Source organism: Aulonocara stuartgranti, assembly GCF_965226115.1.
Source record: "Aulonocara stuartgranti genome assembly, chromosome: 19".
In the NCBI taxonomy this organism is placed as follows: domain Eukaryota; kingdom Metazoa; phylum Chordata; class Actinopteri; order Cichliformes; family Cichlidae; genus Aulonocara; species Aulonocara stuartgranti.
The window spans coordinates 9,542,671-9,557,857 of NC_138955.1; the positions used below are offsets into that span (position 1 = coordinate 9,542,671).

General features: G+C 41.6%; 1 protein-coding gene across 1 annotated transcript; it reads right to left on the minus strand.

Annotated features, from left to right (window-relative positions):
- diras1b (DIRAS family, GTP-binding RAS-like 1b) lies at nucleotides 1-12,747 on the minus strand. Its single transcript, XM_082516589.1, has 3 exons — nucleotides 12,558-12,747; nucleotides 3,417-3,757; nucleotides 1-3,141 (listed from the first exon to the last, which is right to left on the minus strand). Exons 2-3 carry the CDS (start codon nucleotides 3,723-3,725, stop codon nucleotides 2,854-2,856), a joined length of 597 nt encoding a protein of 198 aa, XP_082372715.1. The 5' UTR covers nucleotides 3,726-3,757; nucleotides 12,558-12,747; the 3' UTR covers nucleotides 1-2,853.
- Nucleotides 12,748-15,187: the final 2,440 nt, after the last annotated feature.

Consider the following 15,187-nt stretch of genomic DNA (forward strand, 5'->3'; position numbering starts at 1 on the left):
TACAACTTATATATCTGTTTTACACATCTTGTTTTTGGAATTTAAACAGATTTTCAAAAAAGAAAATAAGAGAGTACAAGTGAGCATCCCTGGCATCTAACAAGTAAAGGGTATGTTTACAATATAAATGTTTGGGTTTAACAGGACCTCACATTAGTGCAAAGTACAACACAGTAATAACAACAGATTCATTCAGCTTTCAAAATAAACAGAAAAACAAAATTACAGCCTGGAGTGGAACTTTTAGTTACATATTCACATTTTGCTAGTGCTATCTGATTGATAGATCTGAAGAGTGGATGCGTCAAATACAATAGATCATGAGTATCGTTATTAAGCCGTATATTACAGTACATAGCAACACCAAACCTTCTACTGTAACAACATTTCCCAGAAAGACAGTGGGTACAGTATTTCTTTACATGGGTAACATCTTACTTGAAGCTCTTGTGAACATTTCGCTGAATTTCCATCTGCTTATCTACACGTCTGAAATCATTTTATAGTGGTTTGTGGGCATGAATGATAAAGGTAGGACATTTTACACGGTGCTTATGAATGAGGCGTCGCTGATTAATAAGCAAGTCTTCAAGTAAAATGTTACCCTAAAGTGCCCAGTTGTTGATCCTGCTGCACACATAAAGACAGAGAAGGAGACAGACGAGACTAGTTGCTGTGCTTATTCTCTTTTTTCTTCCTTTTTTCTTGAGAAATGAACACACAGTTAAAAGGGGTTATCATCTGTGTCTTTGGGTTTAACAGTACAGGAGCAGATTATCCGCCACGCTAATTGTTGTCAAAACCGCCTGAGAGATGGAGAAAAGCAGACAAATAATCTGACCCCTCATCGTCGTCCCACAACCTGTGATCCTGTGGGGGTGGTGTGGGGGTTGATGTTACATAACGTTTACGCTCTTTGTGTCCACAGCTAACCGGTCACATCACGATACCCTGTTGTTCAGCAGAACCACAACCTCATTGTGCCAAGAACCAGACAAAATAAAGCGCCATACATCAAGACAGAGAGCTACCTGTGACCATGCTACCTATGCAATCCATGTTCAGGACTGTTGAATGAAAGCTAAGGATGGAAACTGCACACAAATACAATAAAAGAACAAACAAAAAAATAGAATTAGATATGTTGGAAAAAAGTATTGTGCTTTTGGCTGCTCTGTATACACTGTGTACAATTTTAGAGGTCCTACATGAAAAAAAGGGGTATATATATTAAATATATATATATATATGCACTTTGGACATACAGCACAACAGAGATAATTATTAATACACATGTAGGTGGAAACATGGCAAATAAAATTGTGTATGGTGATATAAAGTGCAATGTGAGGGCATTTAGGCTGAGTGAGCCCTGTTCTTCTTCATGTACTCAGTCAACGATGTTACTCAGATTGACTATCAGAGAGCTAAATGTGTGTGTGTTTCTTTTCTTTTTGCATGGATGCATCATGTGCGTGTTGTGTCTGCACATCTCTGTGACCCATTCTGTTTCCTGATGCCTGGAGTTACAGGTGATGAGTGTACGGAGATGCATCAGGGTGCACTGGACAATCTGCATGGAGCTTTAAAGATCCACCCTCCGCCTTTTCTCCCCTGTGTGCTTTTTGTTAAAGGAGATGTGTTTAAATGTAACTTTATAAGAGCATCATAAAGAAAACTAGAAAAAAAAGGCAAAAAGAGAAACTCTCACATGAAAAGTGCCAAAGCAAACTGACATTCTCAGAACCAAAAGTTCTCTTTCATCTTACCAGCTTGGCAATGATTATCTAAGTGTATTAACCTCGTAGGCAAGGCAGACTCGTATTTCTGTTTCATGTTTCAATGAGAGTCCAGCTTCCTTTCAGCCAGAGTTATTCTACACTTGATGAGAGTCTTAAAAGGATTGTTGCGTCATATCAATGGCATGCGTGAAGCCCCTGCCGCTGGATGTTTCTCCACATCAGATGAGGACATTTCGAGGGTTCATAGATGACCTTTTACCATAAGCATTTGGGGGATAAACGCAAAGAAGTGTTTTTATATGACGATGGCAATTGAAAATTGAGCTTCAGAGCATCAAACTTGAGTCAACATCATATACTAGTTGGGGCTGAGGATGTGCAGACTGGATGGAATATATCTAAATATCCCATATTTATATACATCAAAGTCCTTGGGGTGTGGCTGGGTGATCTGTTTTTTTGCTGTGATGCTTCATGCTAGCAGTGTCAAACTTTTGAGTCCTCTTTGTACTAGCATGATAGACACCTCAGTCACTTACAACAGGGTCTCTACCAGATGAGTGAGCTTTGGAACTCGCTTACTTGTACATTACATTTCTCTACAGTCGATATAATAGAGGGTATGAAAAAGATGAGAAGGGTGAAGTGTGAGCTGAGCAGGGAGGTGCAGAAGTGAGAGAAGATATCTAAGATTTTGCACTGATCAGAAACCTCTTGCGTTTTTATGGACTTCTGGTCTTCGTGGTCAGTACTCTCACCCAAGTTCTCGAAGAGTGCTCCATCCAGGTTTTTGTGACACTTGGAGGATACAAAGTCCACACCCCTGCCATTTCTGTATTCATCTGTGTCACGCACTACTTGTCATCTCAATCCCACTCACCTGTTTCCCCGTTAAGGATGTGCATGGATTTATGCTCCGAACTGAAACGTTTCCTGTATGTAAGTTGTGTTTGTGAGGAGCGTGTCGATGATGAGAACCCCGCTGCCGTCAAAAACCTTGTTGCTCTGTATGATGCGTTTGGTGTCTGGCGTCCTCCTTCTTTACTTCTCCGTATTTCATCTCCCTCTCTCACCTCCACCTCCACCTCCCTTTCCTTTCCTCTCTTGGATTTTACATCACGCTGCATTTGCCCTTCAGTCTCTCGGCACGGGATTGCTTCCCAGAGCGCTTGCCGTCGATGTTGAGGCTCATGTTCCTCTTCTTGTCCAGGTTTAGCAGCTCTTGAAAGAGCTCGGTTACGTTGTGGTTGGTCTTAGCTGATGTCTCCATGAAGGCGCACTTCCACTGGTTGGCCTGGGCCTCTCCGTCCTTGGTTTCCACCTCTCGCTGGGTCTCATCACTTTTATTTCCCACAAGCATGATTGGGATAGCCTCAACATTGCCCTTTATAGCCAGGACCTGCAAAGGCAAGCAAATGGATTTGATTTGTTATTTTCTGGGAATTTTGCTTGTAGTTTTAGCACCCAAAGAGAATACATCATTACAAATGAAAGCATTTGTGGTTTAGACATCACCAGTGACAAAGTTGAGGAACTAATGCAATACAGATTACCCCAGACAGCATCATTACTTTTGCTCTTTATATTTAGTACAATGCAGAAAAACGTTTCAGTATAAAAGCCCAGCGCGATTAAACAAGCTCAGCCATCCAAAGACACACAAACACTCCTCACCTGTTGGTAAATGGGTTTGAGCTCCTCCAGGGACTGTCTGCTTGTGATCGAGTAGACCAGGATGAAGGCGTGGCCTTTAGAGATGGAAAGGCGCTGCATGGCAGGGAACTGGTGACTGCCTGTTGTGTCTGTGATCTGGAGGGTGCACACGCTCTTGTCACAGCTGATCACCTGGCGATAGGTGTCCTCCACCGTGGGGATGTAGGTGTCCCTGAATGTGCCTTTCACAAAGCGCAGGACCAGGGAGCTCTTCCCCACTCCCCCAGCACCGAACACCACCACACGATAGTCGTTGCTCTGTTCTGGCATTCTGTCCCCTCGGGTTTAAGATAGTCTTACACCTATGAGATTAGGAAAGGGAACATGAGAAGATAAGATTCTAAGAGAAAATCTGGAGCTTTTGTTTAATGAAGCAGAACAAGAGGAGTATATGCTGGCAGAACTTAACCTCAGGCCAGTGGGTTTTAAAACACTCCATCTTTCGTGGTCTGACTATGAGCCAGAATACAAATTAGAAAAGATGAGTTTGGTAATGATCCAAGTGTTTCACCTCATGCAGACATTTCCCTAATCAATACCCTTCGCATAGTCACGGTTCTTCAGTTTCAGCCCCAAAAACAATCCCGCATTTTCTAATTAATCATCAAGCCAACATAGAAGCCTCAAAGAACAAAACACTGCGCATGGCTAACACCGATCACTGTGCCTACCACTAATATGGATCCAAACAGAGTGAGTCAGAGCAACTAAAGCCATCGTAGGGTCTACCTACCTTACAAATTAAGCAGCTCGAGGCAACTGTTGTTGTGATTTGGTGCTGTACAAATACAAGTGAATTGAATTAAAAGTAAAAAGATGAAAACCAGTTGTGTGTGAAGGGTAAACACAGAAATCTATTTGAGAAAATAGATGGACTATTGGATTTGAATTCACCAGTTGGCTAAACACATCACAAAGGCATACTGATTCACGCCAAACTGGCTTCAGCGTTACACCTGTCAGTGTTACATTTGCAGCTTTGCTGCTGCAAGTGGCCAGTGCTTGTTAGGTTGTTTTATTGGTATTAAAAATTTGAAAAGAGTCCAGGTTTAGTGTTTGCTTTACAAAACAACACAAAGCTCAGGGCTTTAAAGAAAGTGTTGCATTGCATAATTCACAGCAGATTTCATCCTCGGTCATCAAACTAAAAATGCTAAATCCACACTGTGTGATATCAGATTATATATATCAGGTAATAAAGATAACATGCAAATGAACACAACTAACTGAAAAAGCCCAGTTTGTAGACAGCAGCAGCACAGCGCTGTGAAAGACTCTACAATTAATCACTCCTAACATTACCTGCTGCAGCTCATGCATATGCATCTAAACAATGTCCTCGCACAGAATCTACTGCTATCTTTGTGAGAGCTTGCGCTGTCTGCACATGATTGCACATCGTATCTGTTGCATTATTTATCCGCTTTGGTGCTAAACGTGCTTTAATGTTCCGTAATAAGATATTCTATCAGCTGTGATCATGCTGCTCTCTAAGCTGCAGTCATAATGAAAACAGTAAATCGACATCAATACCATATGGAATAAGTGGATTTCTGTCATGCTTGCACTGCAGGAACCCACTATTGATGGCAGGGTGCCTGTAATTGCTTTGCTGGGTTCTAGATAATATCAGTCCACGAGTTTGAAATAAATGAGGATTTGGGGAGTGCCTCTTGAATTTTATAGACCGTCTCTCAGCTGTAAGCATGTGTGATGTATAAGACTGCTTCATAGCTTGCTGAGAACACCACCACAGTTTAATTTTCAGGTGAGCCTGTGGCTACTGTTTTACTCGGGTCTGGAAGAAGCAGAAAATCTTCCCTAATGGCTCTCTTGATACTTCAGAAGGGTGATAAACTTGAAACTGCATTTTTTAGATAGAGGGATGCATGACTGAAGTTTAACCTCTTGGGACTTCAAGTCTGTCGTATTTCTCTTTCAGACCGTGGCTGCGGTAATGAAAACATGTGCAGTGAGGGTCATGTTAACCTTTACAACTCTTAAGTGCAACATAACTACAAGGCGCTGCTGTAAAATTGCCAGAAACAATAGTCATCTACAGTGCCTTACTCTTAGCTTTAATGAGGCAGTCAGTGATGAAAAAAAGGTAACACTTTAAAAATTGCCATGTAGCTGTCAAAGCTGCACAGTGATTTTTGCTTAACCTGCTTAATTACAGACACACACCTAAGCAGGAATGATGCCTCAACATAGTTTAAAAAGCCAATTTCTAAGTGAATTTATTTTGGCCTTCTTGGATGTAATTTGGCATCTAGAGAGGATTAATTGTTTATTACAGTTAATTCTTGAGACAATGCTGCCGTCTTTAAAGCTGCTACAGTTTATATTTCTCCTACTGGTGGTTAAAATGGCTGTTTATACAACACACAACTCTGCAGTCCATCTCAGATCTGCAAAGCATTTTGGCATCTTCATCTATCTTTTAACTCATTATGTAAAACTGGCATGAGTGTTGCAGTACAGTCTGGCTTCCTGCTCTAATCTGTGCAGTATGTGGTGGCAGCAGGCACCAAATGGCAGACTGACAATGTTCGCACCTATCTGGTGAACACAGTGGAGCATTTAGCTCCTGGGGGAATCTGATATTTCCCTCTGGAGCTGGTAGAGACCAAAACAAAAACAGTGTAAATATTTGACTTGCATTTGACTTTGCTTTGTTTTCATTTTGTTTTGCTGCCTCCAAGAGGCCCGAAACAGAAAACACCCCAGAAACAAGCCAACGGTTTAACTCAAACACGTTACATAGAGCTAATCTCACAGTGCGTCGGAAATGCCATTTAAATACAGAACCAAGGAGTCATCTGCAAACTGTGGAATGATAATCAAAGTATACAGTTTGGTTAGTGCAGCAGTGTTTCTAGAGCTCAGCAATGTGAAGAGTATAGTATTATTATTACAGGGAGAAAATATGGTGACTGCTGCAAAAATAGGACCCAAGTTACTAGTTTCTGGTAATAAACCAGATCTAGTTTTAATGAAATACTGCAGCAAACACCATCACAAAAATCCACAAAGATCCACACTCAGCCACCTATCTAGACAAAGCCACACAGACTGGTATGATGTCTTTGATTTGAAGCTGATATATCAGTGCATCTGATACATGCATGCTCTGATAAACTCTTAAATATTCTCTTTACTTATCCGCAACTTTAGCCTTTCTTTGAGCTGCTACCTAAACTTCCTCTTGCTGATCTGTCACTCCCCAGGTCTCCATGGTGTTTGATCAATAAACTAAAGCCGCTCCGGTTGTAATCGATGGGGCCCAGTCTCTGTGGGCCCCGTCAGTCTGTTGTCCTGCCGCGGTTGGTGTCTGTTTGGTTTCTTTGGATGTGGATTTTAGCTCTGTGACAAAGATCCTGCTCATCAAAACCTCCCCCACTTTTCACCTGAGCTATAATTATCTCTCTCCCTCCCTCTGTCAGCAACTATAACTACACACACAGGTGCAACCTCACAGTGGCACACATACTGTACTTCCGCTCCTTCACCATTTGTCCTTGATACCAGGCTTTTGAGATTTATGACACTCTTCCCAAACGCAAGTAGTCTCTCTCCTTTCCCCCATCCTCTTCTCTGGTTTTATTTGAAATGAGAGGACTGCAGTTCTTTAATGAATTAATGGTATACTATAAATGCATCTGCATCAGTGCAGCCAAACTCCATTAGCAGATAGCATTTGGCACAGACCAAGGAGGCCTCTGCTCTTCTCCGCCAGAAAATAGCTGCAACGCAGCCTTCTCCACTCGTTTATTTCACAGAGCGAGCAAGGAAATGTCACCTTTAACAAAAATATGCACATAATTTCCCTCAAGAGAGCCACTTATGCAGCGGCACAAAGGAAGCGCATTAACCAACATCAAACACAATGCCATTCAACAGATCAAGAGCGTGATTAAATAGACACCCACAAAGCGGTCCCATGGTATCTTGTAGAGAAAGGATTTTAATCAGGCTGTGCATAGTGGAATGCTGAGAATACACCGCTATTTGGCAATGAGTGTTTTACAGGATCAACAGATTATCAGCCTGAAATATTTTGTCTTTTTCTGGCCACAGTGAAACCTACACAAAGTTTCTTAAGCTCTCAGCCTGTCAGTTGCTGTATGAATGTGTGTGTGCGTCATGTGTGTCTGCCTCTGTGCAGTGAAGCAGAAGATTCCCTGTTCTCGGTGCACACATCAGCTCAGGTCTTTTCAAAAGTGTGTATGTATGTGTGCGTTTTGCCACGGGATGTAATCTGTGCTCTTGGCGAGGCAATTTTTAGACACGGGTGTTTTCATTAGGTTTGAGCAGACAGTAGAGGTTCGATTTATAAATTTTGATTCAGTCTAACACATTCAGGCATGCCGTCGCCGCTTCTGCTTCGCCACACTCACACCTGCTAAAACACACACATGGAAAGCCTGCAGAATGTGTTTATCTTAGAGTCTCTGTTGGATTTCATTTACAGCTCTTGAATGTGAAAACTCATCTCCATAAGTTTCCTAAAAAGAGACTGACGAAGCTGCATATTTTTGTCACCTTTACTGTCCGTGTGTGCGTCTGTTGGAGTATGATGACGCACAGACAGGGCATCCATAGAAGTTAAAATATTATGTGTGGTGCTTTGCACAGAATTAAGAATATGCAGTTTTCTCTATTTACTTTCTGGATTATTATCCCCTGATACAGCTACTGTCCTTCCAGTGAATCCAAACACTGATTCTTCTGATTCTGTTGGATGAAAAAAGGCCACTTTAGTTAGATGACGGTGCATTTTTGAAGTTAGGAGACTAGGTTGGAGAATTCTGATATTAGCTGTTGAGAGTTAGATGAAAATAACAATACCTTTCTCAGGGTAAGCTACAGCCAGAAGCCAGTTTGCTCAGCACAAAGACTGAAAATGAGAGAAGACAGTTAGCCTGACTCCATCTAAGTTTGGAGAGTTATTCGGCCAAGCCAAGAAAAAAAGGCTTACGTAGTTTTTGTGCAATTTACGCAAACATAGTAAATTTTGTGACCTCCGGCAAAAGCCAGGCTTGCAGTTTGCTCTGCTTGTAGGCTTTGTTTTAAATGAACTGCCTCCTGGCTCCAGTTTTATATTCAATGGACACTTCTAAGTTTGGCATTAATGTTCCTATCTAGTTCTTGTCAGGAAAGCAAGTAAGTAGTTCCCCGTATGAAAGTATGTGGTTGTAAAAAACTTTTACTGTCCAAGTGAAAATTTGTTTTAACCCCGTAATGCCTGAACCATGAAATAATTGCCAAAAATTTCTGTTTGACCCCCCCCCCCCCCCCCAAAACAAAAGCAAGTTATTGAACAGTTATTGAACTGTCTGACATATATGTGGATTTTAATTTGTGTTGATGTCCTTACATTTGGCACTTTGTGTAATTTATTGCTTATAAAATTATTGTGCAATTTATGCATATTTTTCAGGGGGGAAAAAAACTCACAAAAACTCATGTATCACAAATGATACAGATGGTAATTGATAAAGTTCAGTTTAGACTCAATGTAAATGATTTATGTATGACTACAGGTATCACCCCTGTCAGTCTATACTGTGACTGGGCAGACGGCACCGTTCGTGCATGGAGCGTGTGTGCTACACTGTCCAAGAGATTGAACGCCCTGTGGTCTTGGCTTAGTAGCTAATCATTGAGCTTAACCTCCTCTGTGCTTGTGGCCAGCTCTGCATTGACCCAATTCCCAGGACTTAAGTTACCAGCAGTCTCTGTATAAGACTACACGTACCCTGAGGCCCTCTGATATCCCCGGAGCATCTCTTTGATTCAGTGTGAACTGACACTAACATAGAGCCACGGGAACATCAGCTCAGCCACAAAACTGTAAAGGTCTGCCTGTGTGTAGTTCAAAAAGGACTCATCAGAGCACCCAAATTTCTCACCTTGGCATAAGTTCATCAAGGTGGGGTGCACTGTACAGACCTGTTCTGAGTGAGTAGGAAAGGAAATAAAAATGCTCAGATGCTTTATTACCGACCAACATGACTACTTTAACTATCCAAAGTCAGAATATCATTAGAAGAGGTCATTAAAATAACCCTAGATTTCACAGAAACATTTAAAATACAAATAATGAAAAACATTTTTTCAGAAGTTTTAAGAAAACACATATACACTTACAATGTCTGGATTATTGCACATAGCAGTTTTATGGCGATAGCCTCACACATAAGCCAAAGAGCTTTGCATTTTGAGAGATGATAAGCATTCATTTAAGCTGCCATACTACTATGACTGATTTGGTAATGGTTGTGATTAACATAAACACCCCTCTACCTGCACTTTCTCCTTAATATATCTAAATGTGCACTTTTAAAAAGAATTTAAGAGGAAAATGTTTCCCTCTCAGGGTGATTCATTCCTGAGCTGTAACCAGCATTTGTAATCTTAATCATGCTGTTGCTATGCAGCACTTTTACACACATTTCTGTGTAATTAGTCTTTGAGTGTTTACTTGCGCTGAGTATTAGTGTGACCGGGGGAACCCATGGATTGCTCCGTCTGGCCTCTTTGTAAAACCCTGTTAATACATCAGCCTGGCAATCTGGGAGACACACAGGCACCTGGCTAATCGCACAGCAATTCAGCCGAGGAAAAAATAAAGAAACTGAGATTCTGACTCTGTGACAAAACACTTAAGCTCGTTTTCAAAGCTGCCATAATGTGCACAGGTTTATTTTTTTCAAGAAAGACTATTTTTAGACACAGTAAAGGCCCTGACCTGACTGAAGCACTAACTGCAGACCGGTGGAGTGTGCTGCAGAATCCTGCCTGCAGTGACAGATGGTGACAGGGTTGGTAGTTTTGGATTGGCTCCATGGTTTCTACTGGCAAGATCAACCGAACATAGTTTTTTCCCCCTTTTCTTTCTCTTTTTTATAAGTAGCTGATCCAGGTTTGATAACAACGCAGATGGTTAAAGGAGGAAACAACACAGGCTTTCCAGTCCAGACTGCTTGTGATGCTGACATGACGCAGTTGAGATTATAAGAAACTGACCTTTAACTTTTCCTCATCTAAAACCTCAAATTGTAGAAAAATATATGTCTTTTTAGGAGCGTTGAAGATGGATGGCATTGAAAGGCTGATATGTGAGAAAAAAGTGTAATCAAAATATTGGTTATACTACAGGTTGCAGTGTGCTTAAATGACCATGGCAGCTATTCTGGGCCATGATTAGTTATTCACAAGACTCAGGCAGTTCTGCTTAATGATATTAATAAGTAAGACAATATAAATCTTTTAGCTGAGCTTATGCTTTCAGAAGAGCTAAAATGCTTTAGCATTGATCTTTTCCAATAGTAAAGAAGACACTATGCCATATATAGTTCAGAGGTACTCAGCGGGGATGGTGCATTTGACCAGACTTGTGCTGTCAAAGCAACAGACAGACTATAAATGAGCAGGTGAAGATAAAGCCTCTGCTGCCACGTTTTCTTTCATAATATGGCGCTTGCTGATTTCTCAATGAAGCTTCAAATGTTATATTTTATAGATTTTTTCTAGTTTCATGTAATGACCATTTCATAAAATGGTAAATTTAAGACACCACAGAAGGGTTCAAATGTGATGAAAAAGATGCCTAAAATGATTCATAATTGATCTTTTAATTAGCTGTAAACTGTTCACTGAGCATACATATGCTTTCTGAAAAACTAGTTCAAATTCTCACTGTTTCATTCACTGACAAATGGCAGTCATCCAGCACACAGCAACCACACACAGGCTCCAGTCCATGGATGAAACATTACACAATAGTAGTAGAGAGGGTTTTTTTTTTCTGAATAAACTTTCTTTACTCAGATTTTATCAGCTAACAACCTTCCTGTCATCCAGTTGTTTCTGGATCTTTTAGGTTTTTATGGATTTTTTTTCACATTAGACTTGTGTTTTTACTGGTCCTTTATCATCATCATCATCACCACTGAGTATCCACTCCCATACTCATCTCAAACATCATCACCTTCATAAACTCGCTTTGGTTTTGCTTGTTACCACTGAATCACTTCTTTGTCCTGTTTCAGCAGAGAGACATGTTCTTATGCAACTGAACCGTGGTCATTCAAGAGAGACAGACAGGCAGGCAGACAGGCAGGACACTCCCCCTACATGTCCACTTTTCCTCCAATGCTTTAATGCAGTCTGCATCTCTAACTACTCTCAACCACACACTTTAAAGCTTACTCACAGGATTTACTGCCATACATCTCTGCTCTCCTCTCCATCTCTCTCTCCCTCTCTCTCACACACACACATACAATCATGACTGGCAGTGTTAAACTCATACAGGAAGTTCACATATATGCGTGCGAGCACGCACACACGCGCCGGCGCACGGGGGACCTAAATGATTCACAGCTCCTTTACATTTCACGGTGGATCTCCTTTCCAGTCTTGAAACCCACAACTAAGATCACAGATCCAGGGGGGAGCACAAATGCAGATGGAGGATTAACTGTAGCATTTGCCACAGAAATCGAGCTTTATTCGTCACGCTGGCGTCATTAGTGTATGTGCATTAATGTTGACGTGCATTCTCCGCCTCGATTGTAGTCAGGAAGCGGTGGCGGGAGAGGGCTTGCCGTGGTTCCGCAGATTTGTGCGCAACGCCATTACAGACCACCCTACTCTGCGTGGTTCATTCATAAATACCGGAGGATCGCCATCTCGCAGTGCTGCCATCATTTCGCAGTCGCAGCGAGCCCCCTCCTCCCAACCCTCTCCCTCTCACCTCCCTTACTCCTCAAAGCAATATGACAACCTCAATACCTTCATATATTTGCCCTCCCTCTCCATCTCCCTCTCCTGCTTACTGCCAATATGGCTGTACGAGGATACAGGCAGTAGTTTGCAACTGACACGACCGAGGTTAGCGAGCAGAAATGTAACTTGTGATACAACAGCGGCGAGATGGATGCAGAAAGTGAGATTTGCTGTCCCGGGTTGGCCGTGAGCAGCAGGAATCGTGTGCGCATAACAGCCAGCCAGCCAGAAGGACCGCGGTTACGCCACTGAATACCAACATCTGATCTCTATGTAAGATGTGGAGGCTGAGGAGCATCTCGATACCTGATCGTGAAGAACGGCTCCGCTTCTGGCTCGTCCTTGGTTCGGAAGGATGAAAGACAAACGCCGAAAGCGTCTTAGAGCATTTTACTCGTTTCATGTAGAGCTCATGTCGTCCGATTCCCAACACCACCACAGCAGACTCTCTCTCTCCCTCTCTCTATTTCTTTCTCTGTCAGTCTCTCCCTCTCTCTTTCTCGCACATAGGACGTGGGAGGTGCTATGCTCTCTCCCTTTTCTATCCACACTTGATTTTCTTTCGGTTCATACACTTCCTAGTGGTTGGATGCCAGCAAAATAAGTTATTTTAAAACGTCTTCCTCTTAAAAATATTCTGTGAAGGCTGGATGTGTGGGAATCTGATTAAATGTAATCAACCACCTGCCCCCCAAAATGGAAAGAAATTGCACTGAAATATATGAATAAAGAATATATCACTGCATAGAGATACATATGGATCAATGCATATAATATATTTTTAATAGCTGGAGTGGTCACCAATAGACTCATTGGTGACCACTAAGCAACAAATCATATTTAAGTTAATGGGTGAAATGCAATTTATGGTCAAAAATATAAACCAACAAGGGCCCCATTTCTTTCAAAACGTCTCAGCCAGAGACAAATATATTGTAGCCTTCAGACATCCCCAGGGCCATGGCAGACTTGTGGCATTTCCCGTTGACTTGGGGCCGCATAAATGAAAAACTGCAGACTGCTGAAGTCCTGAGATGGAAATTGCAAGATGAAAAATGTCAAACTCGTTGGATTTATTAGGCCAGGGTTTTCATTTAATATTCGGCTGGCATCGACACAAAGAATCCTTAACATAAGCTAACATTTAACATAAGCTATGCAAAGATTACATCCAAATCAGTCCTGTATCACTTAGAGCAAAGGTATGTGAAGCTGGCATATTAAGTCAGTGATGTTATAGAGCTAGCTGTAATGGAATCAAATATATTTAAAGTGACACAGAAAGATTTTAATGAAAAAGAAAATCCTGCGTTCGATGCCGTTTCAGCACCACGGACAGAGACCCCTTTGTGTTTCAGCACCGTGGAGAGCGCCGTGAACGTATGAATGCAGTAGACTGGTGTGTATAATACAAAGCTAACCAGAGCGTGGAGAATGGAAAAATGAATGACGTGATGACAAACACGCATCGATATAACAGTAAGTCTAAATAAATCATCAACCCATGTCAATATCCGCTTGACAGTGTCAGGTAACATCACAGCTAAGTGTGAATAAGCATCTACTTCACGGTAATATAGGTCCAAGGCCAAGTCAGACCAAGCCTTGTTTTGAGCTGTGGTGTCTGTACGTGACGGTCTCGCTGTATGACTCACCAACTCCATCTGCAAGGTCTTGTCTTTGTCCCCCTCTGTCGGTAAGAAGGGGAACTACAGATGCTTTGGGAGAGCGGGGAGAAGCAGATCCATACGTGCGTGGTTCTTTCAAGCAGCATCGATTGGGGAGAGGAGATAATGAGGAAAACACCAGGGAGGAGGAGGAGGTGGTTTAAACAGAAGACAAGACCAAACCAAAAAACTAAAACAAGACTTCAAAACAATCAGACCTGCCTACAAGTGTGTGAAGATGTTGACATTTATGGCACATTTTCATTAGTACTTTCTACCTGTATGCAGCAATGCAAACAGGAGTAAGTTAGTATAGCAGTAAGCGAAAGCTTTAACCTTCTAGTGGAGCTACGTGACAAATAATTCACATTTATGATTTTTTTGCGAAAACACAAAGGTGGTTGAGAAAGATTCGTGAATGTACAACACATGCTTTGTCTCCTTCCGTTTAGCTCTTCTTCCACTGTCCTAAGCCATTACAGCCCTCACACTCAATAAAAAGCCTTTTCTCAAACCACACAGCAACAAAGTGCAATAACCGGTGTCTGGGTCCCATTTCTGTTAAATCAATAACCCATCGGCTGAGGGACTACACAACAACAAAACACCCAACAGGCACATCTTCACAGGAGCCATTTCCAGATGGGTTCCTTCCTTTCTCCCTGAGGTGGAGTGTGGCCACCGCACTGGCTCCATCCACCATTTCCAAAGAATTATATCCAGCGCACAATCACAAAGGAACTCCCATTCAGAGCTCCTCAAGCGTGAATAAAAAGGAAAACACAAATTATTGCATGGGTGGTTTGGCTATCTGAAAGCTGGTAAATGTACTACAGGGGACAGGTCAAAAGATCAAGTAATAAAAAGACTGTGACAGTGGTATTTTCCCTGCAACAAACCCTAAAATAAAAACATTAAATAACATTTTATGTGACCTCTGATCTGAAATTACACTATAAGTTATTATACACAAATGAGAAACTGGTAAACATGTGTAAATCTTAGGTAGGTATACGCCAGTTTTAAAATTACTGCAGATAAAATTCTATATTAAAAAAAGATATATACTGCTGTAAAGACCAAAATCCTCACCGGGTACAGATCCAGTGGCACAATTTCCTCGATTCACTACCTCTGCTAAAAAAAATAAATAAAATAAAATTCACTGTTGCGTGAATGTTGCAATCCAGAACAAATAAAATCCCATTTGGCACTATGTGAAGTGATTGGAAAAGGGATTCTCAAAGAAACAGATAGTAAAGACAGACG

Bases quoted from the DNA above. Each gene is read 5' to 3' on its own strand.
- diras1b (XM_082516589.1), bottom strand. From the start codon at position 3,725: ATGCCAGAACAGAGCAACGACTATCGTGTGGTGGTGTTCGGTGCTGGG. The intron at 3,142-3,416 runs GTGAGGAGTGTT...TTGCCTTTGCAG, and splicing joins TCAAACCCATTTACCAACAG to GTCCTGGCTATAAAGGGCAA.